At 50.4% G+C, this 15,509-nt stretch overlaps 1 protein-coding gene and 1 long non-coding RNA gene across 5 annotated transcripts in view; one reads left to right on the plus strand and one right to left on the minus strand.

Annotated features, from left to right (window-relative positions):
• Positions 1-2,252: 2,252 nt before the first annotated feature.
• On the minus strand, positions 2,253-12,789 carry LOC108533332 (uncharacterized). 3 transcript variants are annotated; one of them, XR_001886707.1, is made up of 4 exons: positions 12,273-12,789; positions 3,764-3,805; positions 3,086-3,190; positions 2,253-2,823 (listed from the first exon to the last, which is right to left on the minus strand). It is a non-coding gene; the product is annotated as an uncharacterized LOC108533332 (long non-coding RNA). The 3 variants fall into 3 exon arrangements; XR_001886706.1 differs by having other exon boundaries at positions 2,253-2,639; positions 2,736-3,190; XR_001886705.1 differs by having other exon boundaries at positions 2,253-3,190.
• PLTP (phospholipid transfer protein) overlaps positions 11,944-15,509 on the plus strand; it is a 14,074-nt gene continuing 10,508 nt past the window's right edge. The window contains exons 1-5 of one of the 2 annotated variants that reach the window (XM_017877923.1): positions 11,944-12,231; positions 12,849-12,959; positions 13,057-13,156; positions 14,240-14,368; positions 14,638-14,793. In XM_017877923.1, coding sequence (XP_017733412.1) covers positions 12,860-12,959; positions 13,057-13,156; positions 14,240-14,368; positions 14,638-14,793 — 485 coding nt within the window. In that variant the 5' untranslated portion in view covers positions 11,944-12,231; positions 12,849-12,859. Of the gene's footprint in view, positions 12,232-12,848; positions 12,960-13,056; positions 13,157-13,262; positions 13,438-14,239; positions 14,369-14,637; positions 14,794-15,509 lie in introns of those variants that run through there. The other variant, XM_017877924.1, reaches the window with a different exon arrangement.

Raw genomic sequence — 15,509 nt, forward strand, 5'->3', positions numbered from 1 at the left:
CCATTTTACCTTTCTGCCAACAATGTGTGAGGGTGCCAGTTTCTCTGTGACACTTGTTAGTGTTAGTCCTTTTTTATCACATCCTACTACAGAACTTCTTTTACAAAAACACCCACCAATGCCCCGGCTCCATCCCAAACCAATTAAACCAGAAGCTTGGGGTCTGGGGCCCAGGCACAGGTGTTCAAAACAAAACAAAAACCTCCTGACTTTATTCATTTATTTATTTATTTATTTATTTATTTATTTATTTGAGATGGGGTTTCACTCTTGTCGCCCAGGCTGGAGAGCAGTGGCGCGATCTTGGCTCACCACAACCTCCATCTCCCGGCTTCAAGTGATTCTCCTGCCTCAGCCTCCTGAGTAGCTAGGATTACAGGCATGCGCCACAACACCCATCTAATTTTGTATTTTTAGTAGAGATGGGGTTTCTACATGTTGGTCAGACTGGTCTTGAACTTCCAACCTCAGATGATCCGCCCATCTCTGCCTCCCAAAGTGCTGGGATCACAGGTATGAGCCACCGCGCCCGGTCAACTCCCGACTTTAAAAGCTGCTAATGTGCAGAAGGTTTAGGAGCCAGCAATCTAGCTTCAGGTCTGAAGTTGTGTCCTCCAGGGCACTGAGAGAGAGCTCCAGCTGGCCAGCAGCCTCTCCCACACCAGGAAACACATAGGTGGGAGATAAGACACCCCCACAAGAAGGCACATGCAGGGACCCAGAGTAGACCGGCCTGCTGGAAGGTGAGATAGAAGGGGCCTGGGTGTGGGTTAGGTCAAGGAGTCCCAATTTCTGCTCAGCCCACTGAGATCCTGTCGGGGCACCTCCCATGACCTTAGGCATCTCTCAGGCCTCTGGGGAGATTAGGGAAGTATGACATTCTTGGCTGCAGACCAGCTCCAGATAACTCCGGCTAAATGCAAGGAAATGGGTGGTACCAGCAGGAAGCATAGAGCTTAGAGGCTCAGCTGGGGATTAGATCAGGGCTACAGAGTGCACCATAAAAGCTGCTCCTTCTGAAGGGTGTAGGGATGATAATAACACCCCATCTTGAATTCAACAAACATCTCATCTTTTTTTTTTTTTGAGATGGAGTTTTGTTCTGTCACCCAGGCTGGAGTGCAGTGGCGGGATCTCAGCTCACCGCAACCTCCGCCTCCCGGGTTCATGTGATTCTTCTGCCTCAGCCTCCTGAGTAGCTGGGACTACAGGTGCCCGCCACCACGCCCGGCTAATTTTTGTATTTTTAGTAGAGACGGAGTTTCACCATGTTGGCCAGGCTGGTCTCGAACTCCTGACCTCGTGATCTGTCCGCCTCGACCTCCTAAAGTGCTGAGATTACAGGCATGAGCCACCGTGCCCTGCCGTCTTGAATTCAGCAAACATCTATTGAGCGCTTTCTGTGTGCCAGACCTTGTGCTGGGCACTGGACATACAGCCAGGAATAAGAGTGGCAGGCTCCTGTCCCTGCCCTGGGGAGGTTACAGTCTACTGGAAGAAACAGGCAATAAAGAATTAAACAAACAGAATGACAGGTAATGACATGGAGGGGGCCTCTCTGTGGGGGTGACATTTGAGTAGGGATCTGAGTAGCTCTGCACGGGTGTGTGTGTGGGACGATGTGTCTAGTGGAGAAAAGAATTAAGGAAAGCCTGAGGCGGAAGGCACTTGCTGTGTTGCCAACAGTGATAGAAGACAGGCCTGGAGAGGAAGGTAAGCAGGAGCTAGATCACCTGCAGTGTTTCCAGGGGTTGTGGTGAAAGTCTGGGTTTTATTTTGTGTGTGATGAGGAGGATGTTGAGCAGGGTAGAAAAATTCTATGATTTCCACTTCTAAAAATATCACTTAGATTGATGCAGAGAGACTAGACCTAGGAGAAATGGTGAGACAGGGAGATGAGGCAGGTTGTCCCCATAATCAGTGAAAATGGCTTGGAATGGTGTTGGTGCTGATGGAGATAACTGTATAGATGTGGGGCATCTTTCTTTTTTTTTCGAGGCAGAGTCTCGCTCTGTTGCCCAGGCAGGAGTGCAGCGGCACAATCACAGCTCACTGCAGCCTTGACCTCCTGAGCTCAAGTGATCTTCCCACCTCAGCCTCCCAAGTAGTTGGGACTACTGGCACGTGCTACCACACCTGGCTAATTATTTTTTGTAGAGACAAAGTCTCACTATGTTGCCCAGGCTGGTCTTGAACCCCTGGGCTCAAGTGATCCTCCCGCCTCGGCCTCCCGAAGTGCTTTGATTACAGGCGTAAGGTGGGGCATCTTTTGAAGTTAGAGACACCGGGATTTGCTGATGTGGGGTATAACAAAAAAAGGAAGTCAAGGATGACTCCTATATTTTTGACTTTACTTGGGTAAAGCTGGTGCCATGACCAGTGATAGAGAAGCTTGGAAAAGGAGCAGGTTTGGTACTTACTGGGGTTGGAGGGAAGCTAAAAGATGGATCTAACTGAGTGGAAGAGAGGAAGAAGGCCAGAGGGCGGTGACATCCTCATGATTCCTGGCTAGGGGTTGGCAATCCTTATTAGACCAAAGCCTGCATTATGTGGAGGACTCCAAAGACTGCAGTATTAGGGCACGTGGAAAAATTTGAGTTGGATTATGTTGGCCACTTCTTGTAACATTTCGGCAGGTCCTGCAGAAAAGGGACAAGCTTGGGCTGAAGATGGTGGCCTATCCTTATTATCAAAGGAAAAAATCCCTACCTTTGGGGCCCCCTCCCTTCACTTACTTTGAAATGTTGTGACTGGCCTATGAAATCCAAACATCTAGACAGCACTGCTATGGATCCTCCACCTCTTCCTCAAAACGAGTAGAGGCTGGAAAGCCCACATGGAGTATAATGAAAGCACAGACGGTTATGAGGCTTAGAGGACCACAGAAAGAGGGCCCCATGAGTCAGTCAGCTAGCAGACTGACAGAGGCATAGAAACTGGGAAGGAGGATGGGATATGAAGAAGAAAAGAAAAGGGAAGTCAGAGAGAGAGTGAGCTGCCCAAGGTTGACATCCAAGCCCCGATGGAGAGGCACCAGGTGTGGGGATACAATGCCCTAGGACGGAGGACCCTGGGAAAGCCACACCTCGTAAGGAACCTTAGGATCCTTGAGTTTCAAATCCGGAAGTGACTTCAGACACCAAATGGCCCGTTCTTCACACAGAAAAGGGACTGGTCTTCAAGGAGGAAACTGGAAAGAAAGAAGAAAACAACAGTTCTCTCAGCTTTAGAAATCACGGAAAGTCAGTTCACAGCTTTGCCCTGGCTGAACTCAGCAAGCCCCACTCCTTTAGATCCCTTTTTCCCATTTGGTAAATGTCCAGCCCTCATGCAGACTGTTTTGTCCAGCTGCATTCTGGAAACAGATGATCATTTCGCCTGTCTGGAGAGATGTAATCGGGGTCTTCCTGGCCTGAGATCTGTCCTCAGATACTCCTCCTCTCATTCCAACTGGGTCCCCTGTCCATGTTCCCAGGTTTGGCCATGCTGATCAACACAGGCACATGAGCTGCGGTGTTCATGAGCTCAGGCAGAGTGAGGAGAAGGGGGTCACTTCCTGAGAGGTAGCGTGGGTGGGCATTGGGGGTGGGGAATGGGCAGGAGAGGAGATGGGCTGACGCAGCTTCTCCAAGCCATGCAGAGATCCAAAGAAAACATAGCTGAGGCACAGCGGAGGAGGAGGGAGCCAGGGCAGTGCATGTTGACATGTTGGGCAGCAATCCAGCTTGGCCTCCTGTGGTCAGTGGAGCCCATGTTTACTTACTTGGACCAGTTATTTCCTCGTACTGAACCTCAGTTTCCGAATCTGCAAAACAGGGTCAATAATAGCTATCTCAAGGCATTGCTGTGAGAGTTAAATGGGGTAAAGAAAAACGAGAGAGAGAGAGAGAGAGAGAGAGAGAGAGAGAGAGAGAGAGAGAGAGAGAGAGAAACCTAGTTAAAAGCATGGGCTCTGGGGCCAGACTGACTTGAGCTTTTAACTGCTGGGCCTTGGTTTCTTTATCTGTAAACAGAGGGTGATGATACCTATCTTGTAGGATGTTATGAAGTGTAAGTGAGTTAATATTTGGAAGCAGTTTCTGTCCAAGTGTGGTGGTGTGTAATCCCAACACTTAGGGAGGCCAAGGCAGGCAGATTGCTTGAGACCAGGAGTTTGAGATCAGCTTGGTCTACAGTGAGATTCTATCTCTACAAAAAATCTTTAAAAGTTAGCTGAGCATGATGGTACATGCCTATAGTTCCAGCTACTTGGGAGGCTGAGATGGGAGGATTACCTGAGCCCAAGGAGGATGAGGCTGCAGTGAGCCATGATCATGCCACTGCCTTCCAGCCTGGGTAACAGAGTGAGACCCTGTCTCAAAAAAAAAAAAAGAAAAGAAAAAAGAAAAAGAAAAAAGCACTTTCTGTTTGTTAAGCAACTGTTACAACTATTAATACTAATAATCAGGCCAGGCACGGTGACTCATACGTGTAATCCCAGCACTTTGAGAGGCCAAGGCGAGAGGATCGCTCGAGCCCAGGAATTCTAGACAAGCCTGGGCAACAAAGTGAGAGCGCCCCGCCCCGCTGCCGAGTACTAGGTTCCGCACTAACTTTATCACTTTAAATCCTCACTGCCACCCAGGGAGGTAGGTAAGTACTAGATCATCCCATTTTACAGATGTGGAAACTGAGATTCAAAAAGTGTTTTTTGTTTGTTTGTTTGTTTGTTTTTCAGAGACAGGATCTTGCTCTGTCACCCAGGCTGGAGTACAGGGGCACAATTGTAGCTCACTATAGCCTCGAGCTCCTGGGCTTAAGCGATCCTCCTGCCTCAGACTCCTAAAGTGCTGAGATTATAGGCATGAGCCACCATGCCTAGCCCAGAAAGAGATTTTTCATTTCCTCCGGAACAGGGGTTGGTAAAGTGTGGCCTGTGTGCTAACTCCAGCCCCCAGCCTGTTTGTTAGATATTGTCTATGGCTGCTTTCATGCTAAAGTGTAGTAGGGCTGAGCAGCTGTGATAGAGACCACAGGGTGTGGAAAGCCTAAAATATGTACTCTTTGGCCTTTTCAGGAACAGCTTGCTGACATTTGTTCTAGAAAAAGGCAGAAACGGCCGGGCATGGTGGCTCCCGCCTGTAATCCCAGCACCTTGGGAGGCCGAGGCGGGCGGATCATGAGGTCAGATCGAGACCATCCTGGCTAACACGGTGAAACCCCGTCTCTACTAAAAATACAAAACTTAGCCGGGCGAGGTGGCGGGCGCCTGTAGTCCCAGCTACTTGGGAGGCTGAGGCAGGAGAATGGTGTGAACCCGGGAGGCGGAGCTTGCAGTGAGCCGAGATCGCGCCACTGCACTCCAGCCTGGGCGATAGAGTAAGACTCCGTCTCAAAAAAAAAAAAAAAAAAGAAAAGGCAGAAACAGGACTTTGCCATCTTGGTTCCTTTACAGAAACAGCTTGCTGATATTTGTTCTAGAAAAAGGCAGAAGCAGGACTTTGCTATCCTGGTTTTTTTTTTTACCAGTATTGCTGTGCTGGGTACACAACTGAGGCTGGAAAGACATTTCTTTCCTGTCCCTCTGAGTGCTGGGAAGCCTCTCCTTTGCTCTTCAAAGCCAGGGATGAGCCCGGGCGCAGTGGCTCATGCCTATAATCCCAACACTTTCAGAGGCTGAGGTGGGAGATTCCTTGAGGCCAGGAGATGGAGACTAGCCTGAGTAACATAGCGAGACCTCATCTCTACAAAAAAAAAAAAAACAAGCATTAGTCAGTTGTGCTGGTGCACACCTATAGTCCCAGCTACTCTGGAGGCTGAGGTGGGAGGATTGCTTGAGGCCAGGAGGTCAAGACTGCAATGAGCCAAGATTGGACCTCTGCACTCCAGCTTAAGAGGCAGAGCAAGACTGCCTCAAAAGACAAACAACAACAAAACCAAGAGTGAAAGTACGAAGGAATTTGGGGATTTGGCTCTCTCCATGTCTCAAGCCCAGTGATGAGGACTCGAGGAGGCTGCCAGATCCCATCCCACACGGCACACCTGCTGACATCACTTTTACGTGTGAGGGTTATGTTCACCATGTTTCACAGGAAAAGGGAAATCCATGTAATAAAGACGGGCAGGTTGAGTGGGGAAGGCCCTGGATTCAAGACCAGTGACTGTACCTTCTCCTCCCCCAGCCCAGGTCAGGGCTGTATTTATTTATTTATTTAGAGACAGAGTTTCACTCTTGTTGCCCAGGCTGGGGTGCAATGGTGTGATCTCAGCTCACTGCAACCTCCGCTTCCTGGGTTCAAGTGATTCTCCTGCCTCAGCCTCCCAGGTAGCTGGGATTATAGGCACCTGCTTCCACATCTGGCTAATTTTGTATTTTTAGTAAAGATGGGGTTTCACCATTTTGGTCAGGTTGATCTTGAACTCCTGACCTCGGGTGATCCACCTGTCTCAGCCTCCCAAAGTGCTGAGATTACAGGCATGAGCCACTGTGCCTGGCCGGTAAGGGCTGTGTTTAGGGTCAGTTGAACTGAGGCTAACATGGTACAGGAGGAGATAAAGGATCTGGGTTGGCATAGGGATCACCTGCTGCCCAAGGACTTTCAAGGACTCTAAACCAGTTCAATCACTCAGTAAATATTTATTCAGTACCTACTATGTGCCAGGCACGGTTCTAGGCACTAAGGACACAGTGTTGAACAAAATTCCAGCTCTCACGGGGACAGACAACAAACAAGAAAGAAAATATTCAATAGTAATAAGATCTATAAAGAAAATAAACCAGGTTGATATGATTGAGAACAACTAATAGATAGGCAGGCAGGGAAGGCCTCTCTGAAAAAGCATCATTTAAACTGAGACAAAATGCTGGGGGTCATGGCTCATGCCTGTAATCCCAGCACTTTGGGAGGCCGAGGCGGACAGATCACTTGAGGTCAGGAGTTCGAGACCAGCCTGGCCGACATGTGAAACCCCATCTCTACTAAAAACATGAAATTAGCTGGGGGTGGTGGTGCCTGTAATCCCAGCTACTCACGAGACTAAGGTAGGAGAATTGCTTGTACTCTGGAGGTGGAGTTTACAGTGAGCCGAGATCGCACCACTGCACTCCAGCCTGGGTGACAGAGTGAAGCTCCATCCGAAAAAATAAATGAATAAAATACACTGAGACAAAATGACAAGGAAGATCAGGTGGAAAAGCATTCCAGGTAGAGGGAACAGCAAATGCAAAGGCCCTGAGCAAGAAGAACTTGCACATTCAAGGAACAGAAAAACCAGTGTGACTGGAGTTGAATGCAAAGGGCAAGAGAGGTGAGAGGTGAGCGAGAGAGAGGAGGCCCTATCGCATGCTGGGGAATCAGGGTGCTGAGGCCGGAGTCTTTTCCAGTATAATGAAAAGTCACTGATGGCTGACAATGCTAGTGATTGTAGCTAACATTTTTTTTTTTTTTTTTCTTTTTTTGGAGACGGAGTCTTGCTCTGTGCTCTGTCACCCAGGCTGGAGTACAGTGGCCGGATCTCAGCTCACTGCAAGCTCCGCCTCCCGGGTTTACGCCATTCTCCTGCCTCAGCCTCCGTAGTAGCTGGGACTACAGGCGCCCGCCACCTCGCCCGGCTAGTTTTCTGTATTTTTTAGTAGAGACAGGGTTTCACCATGTTAGCCAGGATGGTCTCGATCTCCTGACCTCGTGATCCGCCCATCTCGGCCTCCCAAAGTGCTGGGATTACAGGCTTGAGCCACCGCGCCCGGCCGTAGCTAACATTTTTTGAGCCCTTAGGAAATACCAAATACTTATTAAACCCTTTCAATGCATTAACTCATTTAATCCTCACAAGCAATCCTAAGAGGGAGGTGCTTGGATTATCCTCATCTTAGAGATGAGGAAACTGAGACCCAGAGGGGTTAGGCCACTGGCCGGTGAATTGCATGGGACGAGACCGTGTAAGAGATAAAAATGATACAAAGATGAAGCCCAGATTTATCTGGGTACACAACTGAGACTAGAAAAGCCTTTTTTTCCCATCCCTTTGATTGCTGGGAAGCCTCTCCTTCACTCTTCAAAGCCAGAAAGAGTGAGGCCAGGTGAAGTGGCTTACACCTGTAATATCAGTATTTTGGGAAGCCGAGATGGGAGGATCTTTTGAGGCCAAGAGATTGAGACCAGCATGGGCAACATAGTGAGAAATATTTCAGCTAAGAAAAAGAGAGGAAGCCGGGCAGTGGTTCACACCTGTAAACCCAGCACTTTGGTAGGTCAGGAGTTCGAGACCAGCCTGGCCAACATGATGAAACACCATCTCTACTAAAAACACAAAATAAGCGAGGCATGGTGGTGTGCGCCTGTAATCCTAGCTACTCCGGAGGCTGAGGTGGGAGAATCGCTTAGAACCTGGGAGGTGGAGGTTGCAGTGAGCCAAGATAGCGCCACTGCACTCCAGCCTGGGCGACAGAGTGAGACTCTGTCTCAAAAAAAAAAAAAAGAAGAAGAAAGGTCAGATGCGGTGTAACACCAGCACTTTGGGAGGCCGAGGCGGGTAGATCCCTTGAGCTCAGGAGTTCAAGACCCACCTGGGCAACATGGTGAAACCTCATCTCTACAAAAAATACAAAAATTAGCTGGGTATGGTGGCACATACCTGTAGTCTCAGTTACTCAGGAGGCTGAGGTGGGAGGATCACCTGAGCCTGGGGAGGTTGAGGCTGCAGTGAGCCATAACTGCACCACTACACAGCAGTCTGGGCAACAGAATGACACCCTGTCTCAAAAAAGAGGGAAAAAAAGAAAGAAAATGAGAGAAAACAGCCAGGCATGGTGGTGCACACCTGTATTCCCAGCTACTTGGGGGGCTGAGGCGGGAGGATCGCTTGAGCCCAGGAGTTGGAGATTAGCCTGAGCACATAGTGACACCCTGTCTTAAATAAATAAAATAATATTTTTTTGTTGTTGTTAAAAAAAAAAAAAAAAAGGGCCGGGTGCACTGGCTCATGCCTGTAATCCCAGCACTTTGGGAGGCCAAGGCAGGTGGACCACCCGAGGTCAGAAGTTCAAGACCAACCTGGCTAACACGGTGAAACCCTGTCTCTAAAAATACGAAAAGTAGCTGGGCATCGTGGCAGGTGCCTCTAGTCCCAGCTACTCGGGAAGCTTAGGCAAGAGAATCACTTGAACCTGGGAGGTGGAGTTGCAGTGAGCCGAGATCGTGCCACTACACTCCAGCCTGGGTGAGAGCAAGACTCCACCCCACAAAAAAAAAAAAAAAAAAAAAAAAAAAAAGAAGAAGAAAGGAAATGAGAGGAAAGAAAACTAACATCCACCAGGTTTTCTGCTTGAGCCAGGCTCTAGGAAGGTTACTAGAGTTCAAAGGAACACAGATACTTCCTCCTCTGGATACCCTTAACACTTTCTCTCTTCTCCCTCTCCACCTTTTCTGCTTTGTTTGCTCCTAGTATGTGCCCCTAATTAAGATAGCTAGCATTTATTTGACACTGTCTTGAAATAACCTTAAATTATTGTTTCCATTTTAGGATGAGGAAATTGAAGCTCTGAGTGCTTAAGCAAGGGATCAATGTCATACACCTAAGAACTGACAACCTGGGATGTAAACTCTTGTCTGTCAGACACAAGAGTCTAAGTACATAACTACCGGGCTATAATGCCCACCTTCCACTCTTCCATGAACACTCTACAGATTCCGTAATAGCAGCCACAGAATTGCTTCAACCTCTACTTCCTGTTGAAGAGGGTTCATAATAGTGCCAATCTGACAGGTTGTTAAGTTTAAATAAATTACCTAGAATTCAGATGACCAGCTATAAGGTTTGCCAGGTTTGAGTAGGTTCCCAGGAATGGTTTCAAAATGGGGATGGCTGGGTATGTGGCTCACGCCTATAATCCCAGCACTCTGGGAGCCCAAGGCAAGAGGATCACTTGGGTCCAGGAGTTCAAGATCAGCCTGGGCAACATGGTGAGACCCTGTCTCTATAAAAAATACAAAACTTAGTTGGATGTGGTACTACCTGCCTGTAGTCCCAGCTACTCAGGAGGCTGAGGTGGGAAGATAGCTTGAGCCCAAGAGGTGGAGGCTTCAGTGAGCCTTGATTGTACCACTGCACTCCAGCCTGGGCAATAGAGTGAGACCCTGTATCAAAACAAAACAAAACAAAAAGCCAGGCATAGTGGCACATACCTGTGGTTCGAGCTACTGGGGAGGCTGAGGTGGGAGGGTCATTTGAGCCTGGAAGGTCAAGGCTGCAGTGAGCCGTGATCATGCCACTGCACTCCAGCCTGGGCAACAGAGCAAGACCCTGTCTCTAAAAAAATAAATAGGCGGCTGGGTGCGGTGGCTCACACCTGTAATCCCAGCACTTTGGGAGGCCAAGGCAGGTGGGTTGTCTGAGGTCAGGAGTTTGAGACCAGCCTGGCCAACATAGTGAAACCACATCTCTACTAAAAATACAAAAAATTAGTCGGGCGTGGTGGTGGGCGCCTATACTCCCAGCTACTCGGGAGGCTGAGGCAGGAAATTGCTTGAACCTGGTAGGCGGAGGTTGCAGTGAGTCGAGATCGCGCCATGGCACTCCAGCCTGGGCAACAAGAGAGAAACTCTGTCTCAGATAAATAAATAAATATATATAAATAAATAAATAGGCTGGGCATGATGGCTCACACCTGTAATCCCAGCACTTTGGGAGGCTAAGGCAGGCAGATCACTTGAGGGCAGGAGTTCGAGACCAGCCTGGCCAACATGGGAAAACCCCGTCTCCACTAAAAATACAAAAATTAGCCAGGTGTGGTGGTACACGGCTGTAGTCCCAGCTACTTGGGAGGCTGAGGCAGGAGAATCACTTGAACCCAGGAGGCAGAGCTTGCAGTGAGCCAAGATTGCACCACTGCACTGCAGCCTGGTGACAAGAACAAGACTGTCTCAAAAAAAAAAAAATAATTAATTAATTAAATAAAAAAGGAAATGGAACTATTTTTGTGAATCTGTGGGTTATATCAGAAAAAAAAAAAAAAAAAAAAAAACACAATGGGGAAAGTCCTAGGCAAATCAGGACGAGTTAGTCATCCTTCCTAGATGAGTGCTTGGTGCAAAATACATGCTCAGCAGACACGATTATTGCTTCCCCTTTCTTTCGTTCATTTGGTAACAAAAAGGTGGCAAGCACCCACTCTGTGCCCTGTCCTAGGGTCCGGGAACCCTGTAAGCAATAGATGGAGGTGAGGGTGGGGGCGGGGGTGCTGTTCAAAGCACCTTGCTCCAAGGGTTCATTAAAAAATCCACCAGTGGATTATCTGAGATCAGGAGTTGGAGATCAACCTGACCAATATAGTGAAACCTCATCTCTTCTAAAAATACAAAAATTAGGCGGGAGTGGTGGTGGGCACCTATAGTCCCAGCTACTCAGGAGGCTGAGACAAGAGAATTGCTTGAACCCAGGAGGCGGAGGTTGCAGTGAGCCGAGATCATGCCACTGCACTCCAGCCTGGGTGGCAGAGTGAGACTCCATCTCAAAAAAAAAAAAAAAAATCCACTAGCCATGAGAAATGGCAGACCTCCCTCTGGGGTGATTTCAGCCAGTGTGGTATGTTCCTGGGTTGACAGCACTTGCCTAGACTTGCTTTTCCAAGTGGGAAAGGTCTCTGGGACCTTAAGGTCCCCAGATGGTGACACAGAGACAGGTAGGGGGGCCCATAGCAAAGCCAGGCAAGGAGGTCCTGAGATGATTGTGGGTGGCAGGGAAGGAAAAAATATTCCTTGACTTTGTGCCTGGACCTGGTTGCAATAAAGGCCCAAGAGGTAGTTCCTATCATCGTGCACATTGCGCTGAAGGAAGAAATTGAGGGTCAGTGACCCAAGTGAAGTGACTTGCCCAAGATCCTGCAGGAAGACATGGGTAATTGTAATTTGAACCGAGGTCCCAGCAAAGCGGGATTGTTGGGGTTGACTGGGAGGGCTCCTGCACTTCCTTCCCTCTCCCTGGGCTTGGGTCCCCCACTTGTCCAGACAGCGGCCGGACTTGTCACGGGGCTCTGTACAGCCTTTTCCACTCTCCCGGCTGCCAGCGTCCCGCCCCGTCCCCTCCCAGCCCCCAAGGGAGGAGGGGAGAGCTGCAGAGAGGAGGAGGAGGGGTCGGGGAGGCCTGGCTTTATAAGGCGGCTGGAACAGCCCTGCCCGCCAGACCCCGTCGCCCGGATCCCCTGAGCTGCCCGCCACCCCACGTGACCGCGCCGCCCCCCAGCTCCACCGCTGAGTGAGTTGGGGCGCGTCCCCATCCCGTCCACAGTCCCTCACCGAGCCGCGTGGTGCACTGAAGCCGGGGTGGGGAGGAGAGCCAACGAAGGAGAACGCTAACATGGGGGGGCTCCAGGCAGAATCTCTAATGGGAGAGATTTAGGACCTGAGGGAGCCGGGAGACCCGGGAGCCCAGGGTCTGGTCGGCCACCTCGTCTCCTCCCCGGGCGCGAGGCCTAGGAGACCGCAAGCCACCCTCCAGGAATGCGCGTGCAGTCGTTGCCGTGGCAACGTGCAAGCCTGCGCGGGCCCACCGCTAAAGGAAAGGGGAGGTTGTTGGGGGTGTGGGGGCTGGTCCACTGGAGGTCCAAACTCATCACGCGGCGGTAGCACGAGGGAACTGGGGACGTCCCCTCCCCCGTGTCCCAAATCCTTTGGGAGCCAGAACGCAAGTCGCATTGCCTCTCTGAGCCTCAGTTTCCACATCTGCCAAATGGAGGCAAGATTATTGGTTCCAAGTTCTCCGAAGAGTTATCTGGAGGGCCACGATCCAGGCTAGTCCCCACTTATGGTTGGACGTCCAAGGAATGGGTTTAAGCGGCTCAGATAACTCCTGCGACCCCACCCCACCTCCAGGCCCGCTCGCCATGGCCCTCTTCGGGGCCCTTTTCCTGGCGCTGCTGGCAGGCGCTCACGCAGAGTTCCCAGGCTGCAAGATCCGCGTCACCTCCAAGGCGCTGGAGCTGGGTAAGGCGCAGGGGCAGACAGGGACAGACGGGAGCGGACGGGGTTGGGGTCGCCCCAACAGTGGACACGGGAGCTAAGGGTTTCGCTGGTGCCTCAGTGAAGCAGGAAGGGCTGCGCTTTCTGGAACAAGAGCTGGAGACCATCACCATTCCGGACCTGCGGGGCAAAGAAGGCCACTTCTACTACAACATCTCTGAGTAAGTGGGGGGCGGGGCCTCGCTATCCGGGGCGGGGCCTCGGCGGTGGAGGCGGGGCCCGAGAAATCTCGGGGTCTCGGGAGACTGGAGGCTGAGTGGGAGGGGGCGTGGCCAAATCGATGAGGCACGACTTAAGAAACCGGATGGGGCCGAAAAGATAAAGGCCAAGCCAGCCATCATAGGCGGGACCGGGCAGATGGGCGTGGCTTTGAAAATGTCGAGGGGGCCAAGAAGGAAGCAGGACCGGTAGATGTGAGGCGTGGCCGAAGAGCACCAGAAAGGTGGAGTCAAGGAACTTGCCAGTAGATGAGAGTGGAGTCTTGGGCACGGGGTGGAGCTAATGGGAGGGGTGGGGGAACTGAAGACTCTTAACTATGGTTTAGGATGAGGGAGGGGAAATAAGGGAATTGAGATATGAGGGCAGAGCTTAGGTGATGGAGGCAAAGTGAATGGACTCTATTAAAATAAAGACTGGGCGAGGCAACCCCAGGGTGTGGGAGGGGAGGGAGTGCAAGCAAACAAGACTTTTTTTTTTTTTTTTCTGAGAGGGAGTCTTGCTGTGTTGCCCAGGCTGGAGTGCAGTGGCGCGATCTTGGCTCACTGCAACTTCCGCATCCCCAGCTCAAGTGATTCTCTCGCCTTGGCCTTCCGAGTAGCTATGACTACAGGCACGTGCCACCACACTCTGCTAAGTTTTGTATTGTTAGTAAAGATAGGGGTTTCACTATGTTGGCCAGACTTTCGAACTCCTGACCTCAAGTGATTTGCCCGCCTCGGCCTCCCAAAGTGCTGGGATTACAGGCATGAGCCACCACGCCCGGCAAACAAACAAACAAGACTTCTAAGCGATGGGGTGACGCTCACTTTTAACACCTGCATCAGGAAGACCTCATCTCTCAGCCACCCAAGTTCAACTTTGAGCCACCCAAGTCTAAGTTGGGTACTTGAGGGACAATGGAAGAATTCATTCCACCCACTCCCGCTTCCCCAGACCTGGACTTGAAAGGGGAGCAGACAAATTTCCTGTGGTTGGGGGGAGTTCCCTCTTCTTGGCCCTGGATCTGACCCTGAGGCCTCCTGTAGGGTGAAGGTCACAGAGCTGCAGCTGACGTCTTCCGAGCTCGATTTCCAGCCACAGCAGGAGCTGATGCTACAAATCACCAATGCCTCCTTGGGGCTGCGCTTCCGGAGACAGCTGCTCTACTGGTTCTTGTAAGGACCCAGCACCCTCAGGGGAGTGGAGAGTGGGTAGGGAGGGCTGGAGGTGCTGTGGGGCTGTGGGCAGCCCCCTTAGCCTTCCTGAGTTTAAGTTTCTTCATCTGTATAATGGGAACAAGCATACCCATTTCATAAGAGTTGATAGGAGGGTTTGGTAGGATGTGTGGAAGGAAGTGAAACCTCATTAGGAGATATCATGATGCATGGGGCACTGAAGACTCAACTGAGCTCCTACCTGGAGTGAATATTAACCCCCTTGGCAGCTATGATGGTGGCTACATCAACGCCTCAGCTGAGGGTGTGTCCATCCGCACTGGTCTGGAGCTCTCCCGGGATCCTGCTGGACGGATGAAAGTGTCCAATGTCTCCTGCCAGGCCTCTGTCTCCAGAATGCACGCGGCCTTCGGGGGAACCTTCAAGTAAGCCCCAGCCCCAACCCCAGCTTACCCCTTTTGAGCCCCACAGCTCATCTCCCTAGCGCAATGCAAAGTGCACAGGCTTGGGAATCAGACCAACTGCGTCCAAAGCTCAGCTCTGTCACTTCCTGGCTGTGTGAACTTGGCCAAGTCGCTGAAGCTCGGTGCCTCAATATCCTCATTGGTAACATGGCGATAATGATAAAGCCTATTTTATAAGGTCATTGCCAGGATTATTTGTGTTGGTATATGTAAAAATATTTAGAACAAGGCTGGGTGCGGTGGCTCACGCCTGTAATCCCAGCAATTTGGGAGGTCAAGGTGGGTGAGTCACGAGGTCAACACATCGAGGCCATCCTGACCAACATGGTGAAACCCTGTCTCTACTAAAGATATAAAAATTAGCTGGGCGTGGTGGCACATGCCTGTAGTCCCAGCTGCATGGGAGGCTGAGGCAGGAGAATCGCTTGAACCCGGGAGGCGGAAGTTGCAGTGAGCCGAGATTGTGCCACTGCACTCTGGCCTGGCGACAGAGCAAGACTCCATCTCAATTAAAAAAAAAAAAAATTTAGAACAGCACCTGGCATATGATAAATGCATATTTAAGTGCTGGCCACTTAAATAAGCGTAATTGTGAGGACTAATATGCACAGTTGGCCATGTACTGGATTCTCAATAATTGGTGTCTCTAAATAATAAAAAAAATTATATATATATAT

This window comes from Rhinopithecus bieti, unplaced genomic scaffold, assembly GCF_001698545.2.
Source record: "Rhinopithecus bieti isolate Rb0 unplaced genomic scaffold, ASM169854v2 scaffold_10347, whole genome shotgun sequence".
NCBI lineage: Eukaryota > Metazoa > Chordata > Mammalia > Primates > Cercopithecidae > Rhinopithecus > Rhinopithecus bieti.